The sequence below is a fragment of the Chiloscyllium plagiosum genome, unplaced genomic scaffold (assembly GCF_037043375.1).
Source record: "Chiloscyllium plagiosum isolate Xiang-an unplaced genomic scaffold, Cpla_swu_hap1 HiC_scaffold_30, whole genome shotgun sequence".
NCBI lineage: Eukaryota > Metazoa > Chordata > Chondrichthyes > Orectolobiformes > Hemiscylliidae > Chiloscyllium > Chiloscyllium plagiosum.
This window is the reverse complement of record NW_028270168.1, coordinates 14,643,816-14,656,978: the sequence shown is the minus strand read 5'-3', so window position 1 is coordinate 14,656,978 and position 13,163 is coordinate 14,643,816. Positions and strand designations below refer to the sequence as shown.

The 13,163-nt window shown below is 37.9% G+C and overlaps 1 protein-coding gene across 2 annotated transcripts in view; it reads right to left on the bottom strand.

The window, feature by feature from the left end:
* Positions 1–607: 607 nt before the first annotated feature.
* The window catches only part of dnajc8 (DnaJ (Hsp40) homolog, subfamily C, member 8), a 51,322-nt gene continuing 38,766 nt past the window's right edge, over positions 608–13,163 (bottom strand). Inside the window, exons 7-9 of one of the 2 annotated variants that reach the window (XM_087976759.1) lie at positions 6,613–6,704; positions 5,209–5,284; positions 608–1,761 (exon numbers count right to left, since the gene is read on the bottom strand). In XM_087976759.1, coding sequence (XP_087832885.1) covers positions 1,705–1,761; positions 5,209–5,284; positions 6,613–6,704 — 225 coding nt within the window. In that variant the 3' untranslated portion in view covers positions 608–1,704. The remainder of the gene's footprint in view (positions 1,762–5,208; positions 5,285–6,612; positions 6,705–13,163) is intronic. The other variant, XM_087976758.1, reaches the window with a different exon arrangement.

Sequence of the window (13,163 nt, the reverse complement as noted above, 5' to 3'; positions counted from 1 at the left end):
AAGGGATGTTGTTTTTCTGTTAAACATGCTATATAAATGCAAATTATTTTCTCAAAATTGAAGGCAACAGAATCATGCTTTCACTTGGACAGGCTCTCCATCTCATAAAATGATACAAATAAGATGGATTGGACTGAATCGGATCATGTTAACAAAATGGATAGCTTGTAAAGTTCTTTTTTGAAAAGCATATCTTCTGGAGCTAGATGTTCATATGAGCACAATCTAACTACAGATCTCAAGACATAAACAAATTAAGTGAAAAACTGAAGGAAAAGTGTGATTTGGACCCAGTCTTTTATCTTTCGCATTCCAATATTGTCAACTACTCATTTGAAGAATGTGCAAATTTCTAAGAAAGAAATGTAGTTGATGTAAAAAAAAATATTTTCTGGTCAAGATTGAATTTGAGGTCGAGCCATTAATCTGAAGTAAACATGTAACAGCAAGATAAAAGGAGACTTAGATTGCTGATGGTAAGAGAACAGTGATAACATAGCTGGACAGCATTGCCACATGGAAGGGGCAATGAAAGGAAGGAACCAAACCAAAAATGAACCCTCCATGATTCTGGATATTATAACGTAACAAAGCACAAACCAACATGGCCTGAACTGATCAGCTTTTATTCACAAATTTTTCTTTTTACAATTTTTAAAATTAAAATTTCAAGTGGGATACCAAAACGGTTAGTGGGCAAACAAACAACAAACAAATGAGGAGTTCTGATGAAAAGTGATTAGCTGGAAACAATAACTCTGTTGCTCCTTCCATAAATGCGGCCATATTTAAGCATTTTCCATGATTGGAGAGAACTGAAAGTGATTGCATGACAATCCAAGAAGAATCAAAGCTCGTTTCACACTGAATTATCTACACTGACCTCAGTGCATCCAGAACCAATATTCACTCAGATATGGATAGTTAGCATTTTGTGAAATGGAATGATTTCATCTGTACAACTGTTGTCCCAACCTCTTCAGGAAAAAGGTGAAGACCAGCAAACTTTTAAACTCCATCTGTGCATTAGTACCTCATTTTTGAAGCTCGGAGCTTGAAATTTAAAGCATTTAATTGTTATGCAACCTTAATACTTGTACATAGAAGCCAAAATTCAATAAATACTTCAAATTATGATGCAATCTAATTATACATTATATGGAATCTATCAATTTTGAAAATAGAAAACACATACTTTGTTATTTCCAAACACTTTTAATGATTATCTTTGATGACTAAAGATAGACAAATTGTTCACAGTACAAAAAGGTTACAAAACGTTAAATTACAGGGCTTAAAAATTAAAGGTTTTCAAAAGGATAGAAGGCCATTATCAACCTCTTTTATACTGTACATTTACATCAAATTGATTTAGAATCAGGAAGCAGTGAAGCCCTGCTACATAGATCATCAGGGATAAAACTAAAAAATAATAATAGCGACTACAACACTTACAAGTCAGTAGAACAGACAGGGGGAGAAAAAAAAATTCTGTCACTAAACTGCAAACACTACTCCTAAGAGAAGAACATTGTCTGGAGTAAACTTTGCTATAGTTGTTTGCGTTTGTCATTTCCTATTATATTTCTCTGAAATATTTTCAGATGGCCTTATCGCTGCTCCATCTTAACCTTTGGTGGCTTGAGGAAACTCCTCTGTTTCTTCTCTTTCTTGCCTTTTTTATTGGCTTGAAAGTTTCTCCAGCTATCGACACGACCATCCCGACTTTCCTGTGGTAACCATTAAGGACAGTAGGTAATACTTAAAACAAAAAATGTGCACCAGTTATTAAAAATGGTATTTTCTATTACATTAGTAAATGAACACTCGCAAGTGTATTAAAATTGGTTGCCCATGCAGAATTGAAGCTGTTACAATTCAAAATTGCCACATTGATAATTGGCGAGGGGCAAAAATGACAGACCAAAAGACTGGGATATTGGTGGTGCATGGTCATGAGTGGTGAGTATTCCTGGATTGCATGAAGGAGAGTTTACTGCAGGAGTATGTGTCAGAACCAAGAGAGCATGTTGTTGAAGTCTGCCCTCTGTAGTTGAGATGATGCAGTAAATCTGGACATTGTATACAATCACTGCAATACATGGCACTGGGAGTACTTAGCAAGGGCAAAATTCAACCAATGTTTTACTGAGATAGAATCAAGACTACTGCTCACACTGATCTTTAGTAACTTACTGGACTTAATATTAATTCGCTGCAAACACAGTGACAGGGTGCGAATGAAGCCAAACCTGTAATTTTTACAGCAATGAATATCCAGCATTAAAGTGTCTGAGGGGGGAAGAAACCACAAGGGTTCACCCCCCCCCCCACCATGCCAATTGCAGGCCTCCCACCAATCAGGTATTGTCCATTTGTTATGGACTAGGCCAGACCCCTCAACACATTTTTAAGCAGGTAGCCCAGACTGCTACTTTGCTATTTGTTTTAGCTAGGTGTATAGCGGACATTCCGAGTAAATTAGCTGGTTCAACTGCAGACTTTTAAACAAACCAAATTTATTTACAAAATTACAGAATGAAACACAAAGAACAGACAATATAATACTGGATGACTTATCAAATCCAAACCAGACTTAATGATGCTGTTCTGAAAATACTTGCAAAAGTCCCAATACACACATCCCTTACCACAAACAGTAAAAATGGAGCAAACTAGAGCTTAAGGCTTGAAGTTAAAAGGAAAGACAGAGAGCTTCCAGTTTCCACTGTGATTGACTCAACTAACTCCTGAACTGAATTGAACTACACGGCTAGACAGCTGGCCATGCCTCCTTGACAATACCAGTTTTTTTTTCAAAAGACGTTTCAAGCTTTTGGCCTGAAGCACTCTCTGTTGGGTAAACAACTAGGTCCCAAGGAACCATTCAAACTTCAGACATGATGGAGCCTAGCCAATTATCCCCTCCCTGGGGAAGAAAAAAACCTCAAGGGCAAAAGCCCTTCGTGTCGATTTTCCTGCTCCTTGGACGCTGCCTGACCTGCTGTGATTTTCCAGCACCACTCACTCGACTCTGATCTCCAGCATCTGCAGTCCTCACTTTCTACTTCAAGGGCACAGTAAGCTTGTAAAAGGCCAGCATTGTGACACATTGCTGCAAACCCCTGCTGGAGGTATTTTCTTTCAACCACTGAACAGACCATGCAGTTGGCCAACTGCTAGGCTAAAAACAGGATGCCAGGACAGTAATGAGGTTTTGCCATTGGGTTCAGCAGGAGCTTGCTGGGTTCATCTGCTGATTTCAGCCCCTCACCCCTTCTCCCTGGAAATTTTGCCGCTCATCATCTCTAAAGCTGGGAAAAATGGCAGAAATCTGATTACAGTGAGAGCTGAAGCCTTCAATCCCTTATACCATCACAATCCTCATATCAAAGACAGCTATTCACCAGAATATGCTGTGCAGGACTGTATTGAAGCAAAGTAGAAACACAATTCAAATGTTGTCAACAAGGCAACTTATTGCATTGAGAACAATTGCTGTAGAAAAACAATTTACTAAATCAACATAATTCTTGTCAAAGACCCAAAATCATTGCTTCAGACTGGTCTAGTGCACTGTGCCAAACTAATAATCCAAGGTACAAAGTCACAAACAGTACTCCATCTGGAGATGCAACTCAAGTTCACAATAACAATTCAGATTAATCATGCTTGGATGTTTTTCACATGCAAATAAAAATCAAAAATGTCAAAAAACAATGTCTACAGAATTTCTGTAATTAATCAGATAAAAATTCTGTGGGGAGTCAAAGGAGGAGATATTCAAGGGGTGGGAACAAAGTAATGATTACATTTCTAAAGGAGTTAGTTTTAAGGAGGGGTTGAAAAGCAGAACAATTTAGGGAGGTAATTTCAGATTGTACAGTCTGACTGACCCCACAGCTGCCCATGTCAAGTCTGTGCGATTACAGTTAACCAAGGTTCCAGAGCTAGCAGAACAAAAAAATATTGAAGGCAGGGATCATTGGACTGCAGAATGATACAAAACTAGGAAGAAGTGAGGCCTTGAACAGATTGAAACACAAGATTTAGAATCTTAAACTTGGGCCATTGAGCAAGTGTGATCCATTCGTTAATGTGGTATCACAACTCCGAAATCTAATAATAAAATGCATTTGGAATGTGATCACGATTTTTCATTCATTTTCCACTGCTAGAAAAGTTATTTGAAGTAATTAAGACATATCAATGAAAGGGAGTTCATTCTGAAATGAACAAGTACTAGTGAGTTTAGTTTTGTTTATAATCGATGAGATCAGTATAGCAACCTCAAGACGATAAACGTATTTGAATAGCAATTCTGGCAGAAAAGCATTGTTGACGGGAGGTTGCAAGGTGCTGTTGACAGGAACATTTGAAGTTCCACGTCTAACAAACACCATAAGTTGAGGAGAGGCAGTGGCCCAGTGGCATTAATGCTAGACTATAAATTCAAAGACCCAGGTAATACCCTGGAGACCTGGGCTCTAATGCCATCACAGCAGATGGCGAAATATGAATTCAATAAAAATATGGAATTAAGAGTCTAATGTTGATCCATTATTGATTGTTCACTAATATCCTTTAGGGAAAGAAATTGTCATCTTTACCCAGTCTGACCTACATGCGAATCCAGATCCATTGGTGACGTGGTGTACCCCTACGCCCTCTGAGCAATTAGGGATGGGCAATAAAAGATGGCCCAGCCAGTGACACACCCATCCCATGAAAGAATAATTTAACAAGTTGCTACCTGATTTTCATATAGACAACAGACAGTGCAGTTAGCTTCATTGTTAATCCTACTACAACATCCAGTCAAATAAAATATATTTCCATATTTAGGCTTGCTCAGCACTTAATAGTTACCTCACATTAAGGAAAACTCATGGAAATATGGCACATAGATGCGAAGTGTATAATCTATAGATTTTTTTTAATAAGAATCCAGAGTTCTTATAATATCAGCCACTAAATTACAATTTAAAGCAGATTATTTTTATCACTGTTTCAAGATGGATTATCAAATTGACTATTATGCATCACTCACTGCACATCTTGATGTCAAGGTAGTTATTAAAATAAATTAGCTTTTCAGAAGGAAACCATTTTCAGTAGTACTGCAGAACCATAACCACCACTCATTGCTACACAAGCCATTCAAAACATGACAAGAATTAGAAATTGGTAAGTTAGAATTTCACAAACCTCAAAATTTTTCTGCCATTCTTTGTCACGTTTTGCTTTCTCTTCCTGCTCAATTTCCTCTTCTCTTTGTCGTTTCCTGGATTTAGAACGATGGACAGCATGAGAACATGTGCTCATAGATGAGCATTCAGCTGCTGAGATCTCTCTTTAACGTGTTATTTAATTGCCAGGATAGTGGGTATTTACAATTCCCAGCAAAACAAGGGGCGTTAAAGCTAGCATAGCCTGTTTCACAGTAACATCTTCCTATGATGATTCCTTGCTTTTTTGCCCAGATCTAAAGAGCTGGGAGACTCATAAAATCTCTTTATTTTTACTGTATGATTACTAACTGTTGGTAAACAATAATGGGTGACTACAGGGCTGGACTTGGTAATGATCTTGCCCCAAACTCCAATCCTCAAACCATCAACACAGTGGAAAAATATGCATAGAACTAATGCATAGAAGCATACCCAAAGATTCAGACGCAGTACTGGGAGTAAGCCAGAACCCATGTAATCTTAGCTCAGTGTGAATGTGAGATGGGGGGGTGGTGGTGGTGGGGGGCATGGGGGGGCGAGAAGAGAGAGGGGAGCAGGAGAGCTGGTAGAGGGTTGGAGGAAAATAAAAGCTATAAATCAGTAATTGGAAAGGCTTCTCTTCCAACCCAGAGAAAACAAGTGTCACCAAGACGGAAAATTTGATTTAATTTTTGTACTAAATACATCTGAATTGAGAAACATTTAGAACAATAAAGTGGGAATTAAGTATCTGCCTCTATAAAGCACTTAATTTAGTAAAACATTCCAAGGCACTCCATAGAATGGTTAACAAAAAAAAGGCGGGTTATGTGGGATATTTGGATAGATGGCTGAAAACCTGATCAAAAGTCTTTCAGAACAGTCTTGCCTTTTAAAAAGTGAAGAAATTGCTGAGCGTTGGGGCCCAAGCGACTGAAGTTCTAGTCAACATTCGAGTGATGAAAACTGGGATGACTAGGACAGTCGAATGAGAAAATCAGGGTATCTCGGAAGGTTCTAGTGAGGTCAGAAATTAAAGCGTGAGAGAACAAGGAAGTGAGAGTCTGCGGTGGGGTGGGGTTGGGGGGGTTTAAGGTCACAAAGGGATTTGAAATAAGGATCTTTTTAGTTGAATAAACATATTATTAGACCATGTCCCAATACAAAACAGCCAATATGGCAGTGTTGATTTGAAAGGATTTAGCACAAAGTTTTTAAATACCGGATAATTTAAATCAAACTCCTTAGAGTAAATAGTAGGCATATATTGCACAGCTTTGTCTTCTCATCCAAAACCAACAGTTTATAATGATCAACACTTTATAAACGGCCATTTTAAAGTGTGGGGGCTGGAAACAAATGCAAAATGTTCAGCAGAATACGTTTTAAGATGATTACGTACCTTTCATGCATATCCTTGGCTTCACGCTCCTTTCTTTTAATTTCTAATTCAGCAAACAGCTTCATAGTTTGTTTGTGCACCGACTGCTTAAACTGGCAAAGTTGAAAAAAAAACAACTCTGACACAACTCAGGACACAATGGATAATTGCTCAATCAACACATTTATGATAACGCAAATAGCAAGACCTTGTAACTGGCTTGAATCCCATGGCTGAGAATTTCATTCAGTTACAGAGCAGATGTGCAGAAAAGAAAATCAGAAATACTTTATTTCTTGCAAAGATGTATCAAAATACTGCACATAATAATTTTAGTATCTGAAGATGAAAAACTCTGACAGCTCCAGGGACTTATTTAACAATATCAGGGAAATCTTTGAAAGTAACCAGGAAAAGCTCCACGGGGACATCAGAATTCTACTGCCCATTATGCAACTTCTGCTTCCATTCACCTGATTTTTATTATTTCTCCTGTAGAACATCAAGAACTAATAGTGCAATTGGCACTATCTTTCTGAAGTTAGGAGTTGCCTTCCAGAGTAGTATTTGCAATGTTTGTGCACCAAGATTTATGAATCATTGTTTCTGATATTGTTATTTTTTCTCGTTTCATGTGAATCATGTTTGATGTAATGCTTCCAACTAATAGCACACATATCTAAATATAGTTTATTAAACAGACAGGCTGTGTGTTATTCCAGTGCAGCCTAAAAAATGTGAAACCACCCAGTTTATGGGTAAAAGTTGCGCATGACTTATAAGCCACTATCCCCGAAGTATAGCTCTTTATCCTAAATTCAAATTAGCAGCAGCCTGGTCTAACGTCCCATTAGCTGAAATGGCATGAGTGTATAGCATCGAGTGGGAATAATTTATTCTATATGAATATTAATTTCTAATATAAATAATCAGGATACAAAGACTTCACTTGAAATTTGAATTTACTGAATGTGTTTGGATGCTTTTCCCAAAACTGGAGACCTCTAACTCCTCAAAACACATATCACCACAGTCCAGAGGAACACTGATAAAAAAAACTGATGTTTGTTAACACCACAGTCTTAATTGTCTTAATTTCTAAGTATCTAAAATTATTGAGCTATGACAAATTACACACAAGTAAATAAAATATGAAGTAGCAGCATAGAAAGCAGAATTCTCAGGACTTGGTATTTCTTATGCATTTATGGATTCATCATGGTTTGTACATTCCAATAAGGAAACTTCCATTTCAGAGATGTGCAGGACATAGGCACCAATAGGTAAACACAACGCATGCTGGATTTCTTACATAACCTTTCTTACATAACATTACTTAATTGATAGAGGCCACGACATCCAATGCATAAAAATAAATTCCGCCCGATCACTGCACTGCTAACAAGGGTCAGTTTTATCCTTTGAAACAAACATTCATTTTCATAACTTGGTGGGGATTGTTTACTGAAACACAACCTGAATGAAGGAACAGCAAGAAGCAGATTTGTATAGATACAGTAGATATACAGGCAACATGCAGTGTACAAAGTTCAAGATATAACTGATGAAAACTCATCATGAACAGCAACATTGATATTTCAACAAAATTAAAAGTCATAGAAGCCACTTATTCTTTAAAAATAACCAGAATAAAGTTTTGGGATAGATAGGCAAGTCAGAGCTCCTTTCATAATGATTCGGATTTGAAAATCCCTCATAGCTAAACTTAAATGCACTCAACTCTCACTTCTCCAAATAAAACATGTGGCAGCCCATCACTACAGGATAAATTATTTATCTTGTAAAATTACTCATATTTACGAGCTGTAAAACTACATTAAGGCCTGCAAGATCTGCTAAACTTTAGAAAAATGTATCCTTTGGGTTTATTTCAAGATAAATTGCGAGAATTAAAGGACACAGACATCGGCAAAACATCTATGGCATTCTGCTGCAATCATTCACACAAATGATTCGAATCTCGTGCACTCATCTTTTATAAATAATGAATGCTGTTCAGGAGTTTCCTCGTAATTCCATGTCTGGTTGGTCCAGTGCAGCGAGAATTTTTAAATTGAAAAGTTGCTTGGTTAGGAAACACAGCCAGCACTGGGTTTAGGGGTGTTTCTCAAAGTCTAGTTCAGTCATGCTTGCAATGACAGATGAGAGAAAAGTACTTTTAGGAATAAAAGGGGAACAAGAATGGTGGTAATGATAGACCAGGGAACAATGGACCAGTAAGTCTAACGTCAGTGGTTGATAAACTATTGGAGAAAATAGTGAAGGAGAAATTTAGAGAGACAAGGCTTGGTCAGGGATAGTCAGCATGGCTTTATTGGAAGGAGGTCATAGGGTCAAAGAGTCAGAGATGCACAGCACAGAAACAGACCCTTCGGTCCAACTCATCCATGCCGACCTGATATCCCAACACAATCTTGTCCCACCTGCCAGCACCCAGCCCCTAACCCTTCCTACTCATATACCCATCCAGATTCCTTTTAAATGTTGCTATTGTACTAGCCTCCACCACTTCCTCTGGCAGCTCATTCCATACACATGCCGCCCTCTGTGTGAAAACATTGCCCCTTAGGTCTCTTTTATATCTTTCCCCTCTCACTCTAAACATATGCCCTTTAGTTCTGGACTCCCCCACCCCAGGGAAAAAATCTTGTCTATTTATCCTAACCATGCGCCTCATTATTTTATAAACTTCTAAGGTCACCCCTTAGCCTCTGACGCTCCAGAGTAAACAGCCCCAACTTATTCAATCCTCCAACCCTGGCAACGTCCTTGTAAATCTTTTCTGAACCCTTTCAAGTTTCACAACATCCTTCTGACAGGAAGGAGACCAGAACTGCATGCAATATTCCAAAAATGGCCAAACCAGTCTGGTAGACATTTGAGAGGAGGTGGCTAAGTGTTTGGATGAGGGTAGGGCAATTGATGTAGTTTTTTCTATGGATTTCAGCAAGGTCTCTGACCAAGTCCCACATGGTAACCTGATAAAGAAGGTAAAAACTCATGGGACCCAGGGTAACGTGGCATGATGGATCCAAAATTGGCTGAGTGGTAGGGGACAGAGTGTGGTGATAGACGTTTGTTTGTGCTACTGGAGCCCAATGTGCAGTGGCATATCAGAGGGATCAATGCTGGGTCCCTTATTGTTTGTGATATGAATAAATGACTTAGACGAGAATGTGGGTGAGATGGCAACTACGTTTGTGATGTCACAAAGGTTGGCAGCGTGGTTGAATAGAAAACAGCTGTTCCCTTTAGTTGAAAGGTCAATAGCATAATTTAAAGTCAAAGGCAGAAGGTTTAGAGGGGATTTGAGGAAAAACATTTCACCCAGAAATTGGTGGGGATCTGGAATGCATTGCCTAGGAGAGTAGTTGAGGCAGCGAAGTACTTGTATGAGCAGCTGAAGTGTCATAACATTCAAGATCATGGGTCTGGAACAGGAAAGTGAGACTAGTGTAGGCCATGGTATATTTTTTGAGAGTACAGATGTGATGGGCCAAAGTATTGTATGATTCTATGATACCACTTTATAACGTTTCTCTCTACTTAGAGCTCTTTTCCAAAATCCTAAAGTGAAGGTTTCCTACAGGAACTGGTGAAAAAGCAGTAATATAATGGACTACCACAAATAAACCATGTCATTATTTGGAGTAGCACTAAAACACTGTGGGGTTTATGTTGGGCCTTATATCAGTGAGTCAGAGTTAGACAGCAGCTACGATGCTACAGTCTAATTTCTGATGAAAATGTTGGGGAAAATAAATCAATTCTCTGCTCTTGAGCATTTTCATAAGGCTTTAAAGCAAGTCGTATTTATCACAGGTACGATATGTTTCACGATTGAACAAACAATTGCTTTCCTCCCCCAGTTTAAAAAAAGTAATTGAGAGAGAAGAAAAAGTGCTCAAGAAATTGAGGAAGATATAAGCAGATGATATACAAGTTAATAGAAAAGCAACAATATCAAATAACTTGGAACCTATTCACTTGACAAACCCTAACAACACAGAAATACTTTATAATCAGCTAGAGATTTAAGATACTGCCTTTATGATTGGCAAGTAGAAGGCTAATAAATTTCTCAGTTATCAGAGATTAATAAACTAACTGCTATTCAGTTTCATATTTTGATACTTATGATAACAGTTTGTACAATAAACTGCATTCAACACTACAGCTGGGCTGTTGAGGAGAATGCTTCCTGAAGAAAGATTAATGGGAAGTTAACGGCTATTTTCTGCACTATCCAGCTCTTGGTTTACAGAAATCACAGAAGTTTGTACCTCCCACTTCCCCTATAAACTTTGTTGAAAGACAGGGAACAAAAAAAAGCTAAAAAGGCAAAACAAAAAGCACCTTAGAAACATTATTCCTGCTCCCTCATGCATCCATTATTGCTCACATACAGTACACTCCTCAGTAACAGTAGAGGTTAACTGCATCAGAATAAAACACGCTTGCTTGTCAAAAACTCTCATGATTTCAAGTTATTTCATGACATTTTGGCTGAGACTTAATTGTTTGATCCAAGCCCCGGAGAGAAAGTTGACCAGCTTTACACATTCCTCTCATTAAGTGCCAAGTGTCTGAAAGCTATTATTATTAATTTCTACCAGGCTTGTTGAGAAGACGACAATATAAGATAAACAAAGGGTGAGATCGGGTGGACAGTGAGAGCCTTTTTTCTAGGATGGCGATGACTAGCACAAGGGGCATAGCTTCAAATTGAAGAGTCATAGATAATAGGACAGATGTCAGAGGTAGTTTCTTTATTCAGAGTAGTAGGGGTGTGGAACGCACTGTCTACAACAGTTGCAGACTCGCCACTCTACGGGCATTTAAATGGTTACTGGATGGGCATATGATGAGAATGGAATAGTGCAGGTTAGATGGGCTTCAGGGTCTGTACTGCGCTATAATGTTCTATGATAAAATTGAAAACCCAGATAAGAAATTAATAGTAAAGCAAGAAAAAAAATGAATTCAGCTTTCAAACTGTTGAGTGGTTGGCATATTAGGATTTCTAAAGCTTACCATTCCATCCATAGGCATGATCTTGAGTACACTAAAATCAGCAAGAAACTGGTCATAGGACAGAAAATATTAATATTAATTTGGTAGAAATATAGGTACGTTGTTTCTTAAATGGTGAGAATAATGACTAATGGGCCTAGGTAATCTTGTTCATAAGTAAGAAAGCTAGTATGCAGGTGCAACAAGTGATTCAGAAGGCAAGTGAACTTTTAGCCTTAGCACAGGAGGACGGAGTAGAAGAGAAATCAATATTTTAGTTATGCAGAACACAAGTGAGGCTATACCTAAAGTATAGCACATTATTTCCTTTGTCTAAACAAAGGATATCCTTACCAAAGAAAGTGTGCAGTAGATTTGTCAGACTAATTCCTAGAATTGTTATACTGTCCTATAATGAGAAACTGAGAAATCTTGGCTTGCATTCATTGGAATTTCAAAGATTGAGAGTTAATTTCAAAGAAATTTATAACATTTTTAAAGGGAGAACAGAATAGATGCAGAAAGGACGTATCCCCTGACTGTGGAGTCTAGAACCAAAAAAGACTTCAGAATAAAAGGCAAATCACTTCGGATAGAGATGAGGGGGCATCTTCACTCAGAGAATGGCGAATCTTCAGAAATCTCTGCTTCAGGTTTCAGAAGCATTGAGTATGAAAATCAAGAAATAGAAATGAGCCTGTGTAAAATAAGAGCTGAAATAAAACACTTTCCTTTGTTATGATTCACATGATGGGAATTAATTGAAGTTTTTACTGGGAAAACTCGACCGTTGAGTTCAAGATAGAAATTTATAGCTTTCTGATTACTAATGTCACAAGGTAGCACAGGAATATGGCGAAGATAGATGATCAGCTATTATCCGAATAGCAGAGCAGGTTCAAGGTGCTGAACGGCATATTCCTGCTCCTATATTGCTGACAGGGAAAAATTACTAATGCTAATGATTTGACTTCGACAGAAAAATTACTCACAAACAATAAAAATCAGGAACGTACAAGGAGTGTGCAAATCACACTTCCTAAGAGTCACAGTTAAAATATATTCTCATACCTCATCGTCATCACCAGTCGAGATAATAAATACATGTCACAACGCGAAAATGGGTCATTTGGCCCAAATAGATTGTATTAGTGTTTACCCACCTTGCAAACTAATAGTTCCTCTAGCCACGACCATAATATAATGTTGAACTTTTGACAATTTCCATCTCAGATACTCATCAAGTGAAATTTCACAGTCACACAACTTTGTGTAAATTTCAAATCTATACTTTTTACAATTTGTAGCTGACTCAATATTCTAGATACGAAATCAAAAATTGCTAAATCTTAGCAGGTCTGGCACCATGTGTGGAGAGAAATCAAAGTTAACGCTTCGGTCCAGTGACCCTTCTTCAGACCTGCTAAGCTTTGCTAACAAGTTCTGGTGCCATTTCTGATTTCCAGCATCCATAGTTATTTAAAAACCAAAAAGAACTGCGGACTCAGTAAATCTGGAACAAAAAAAAAGACATTGCT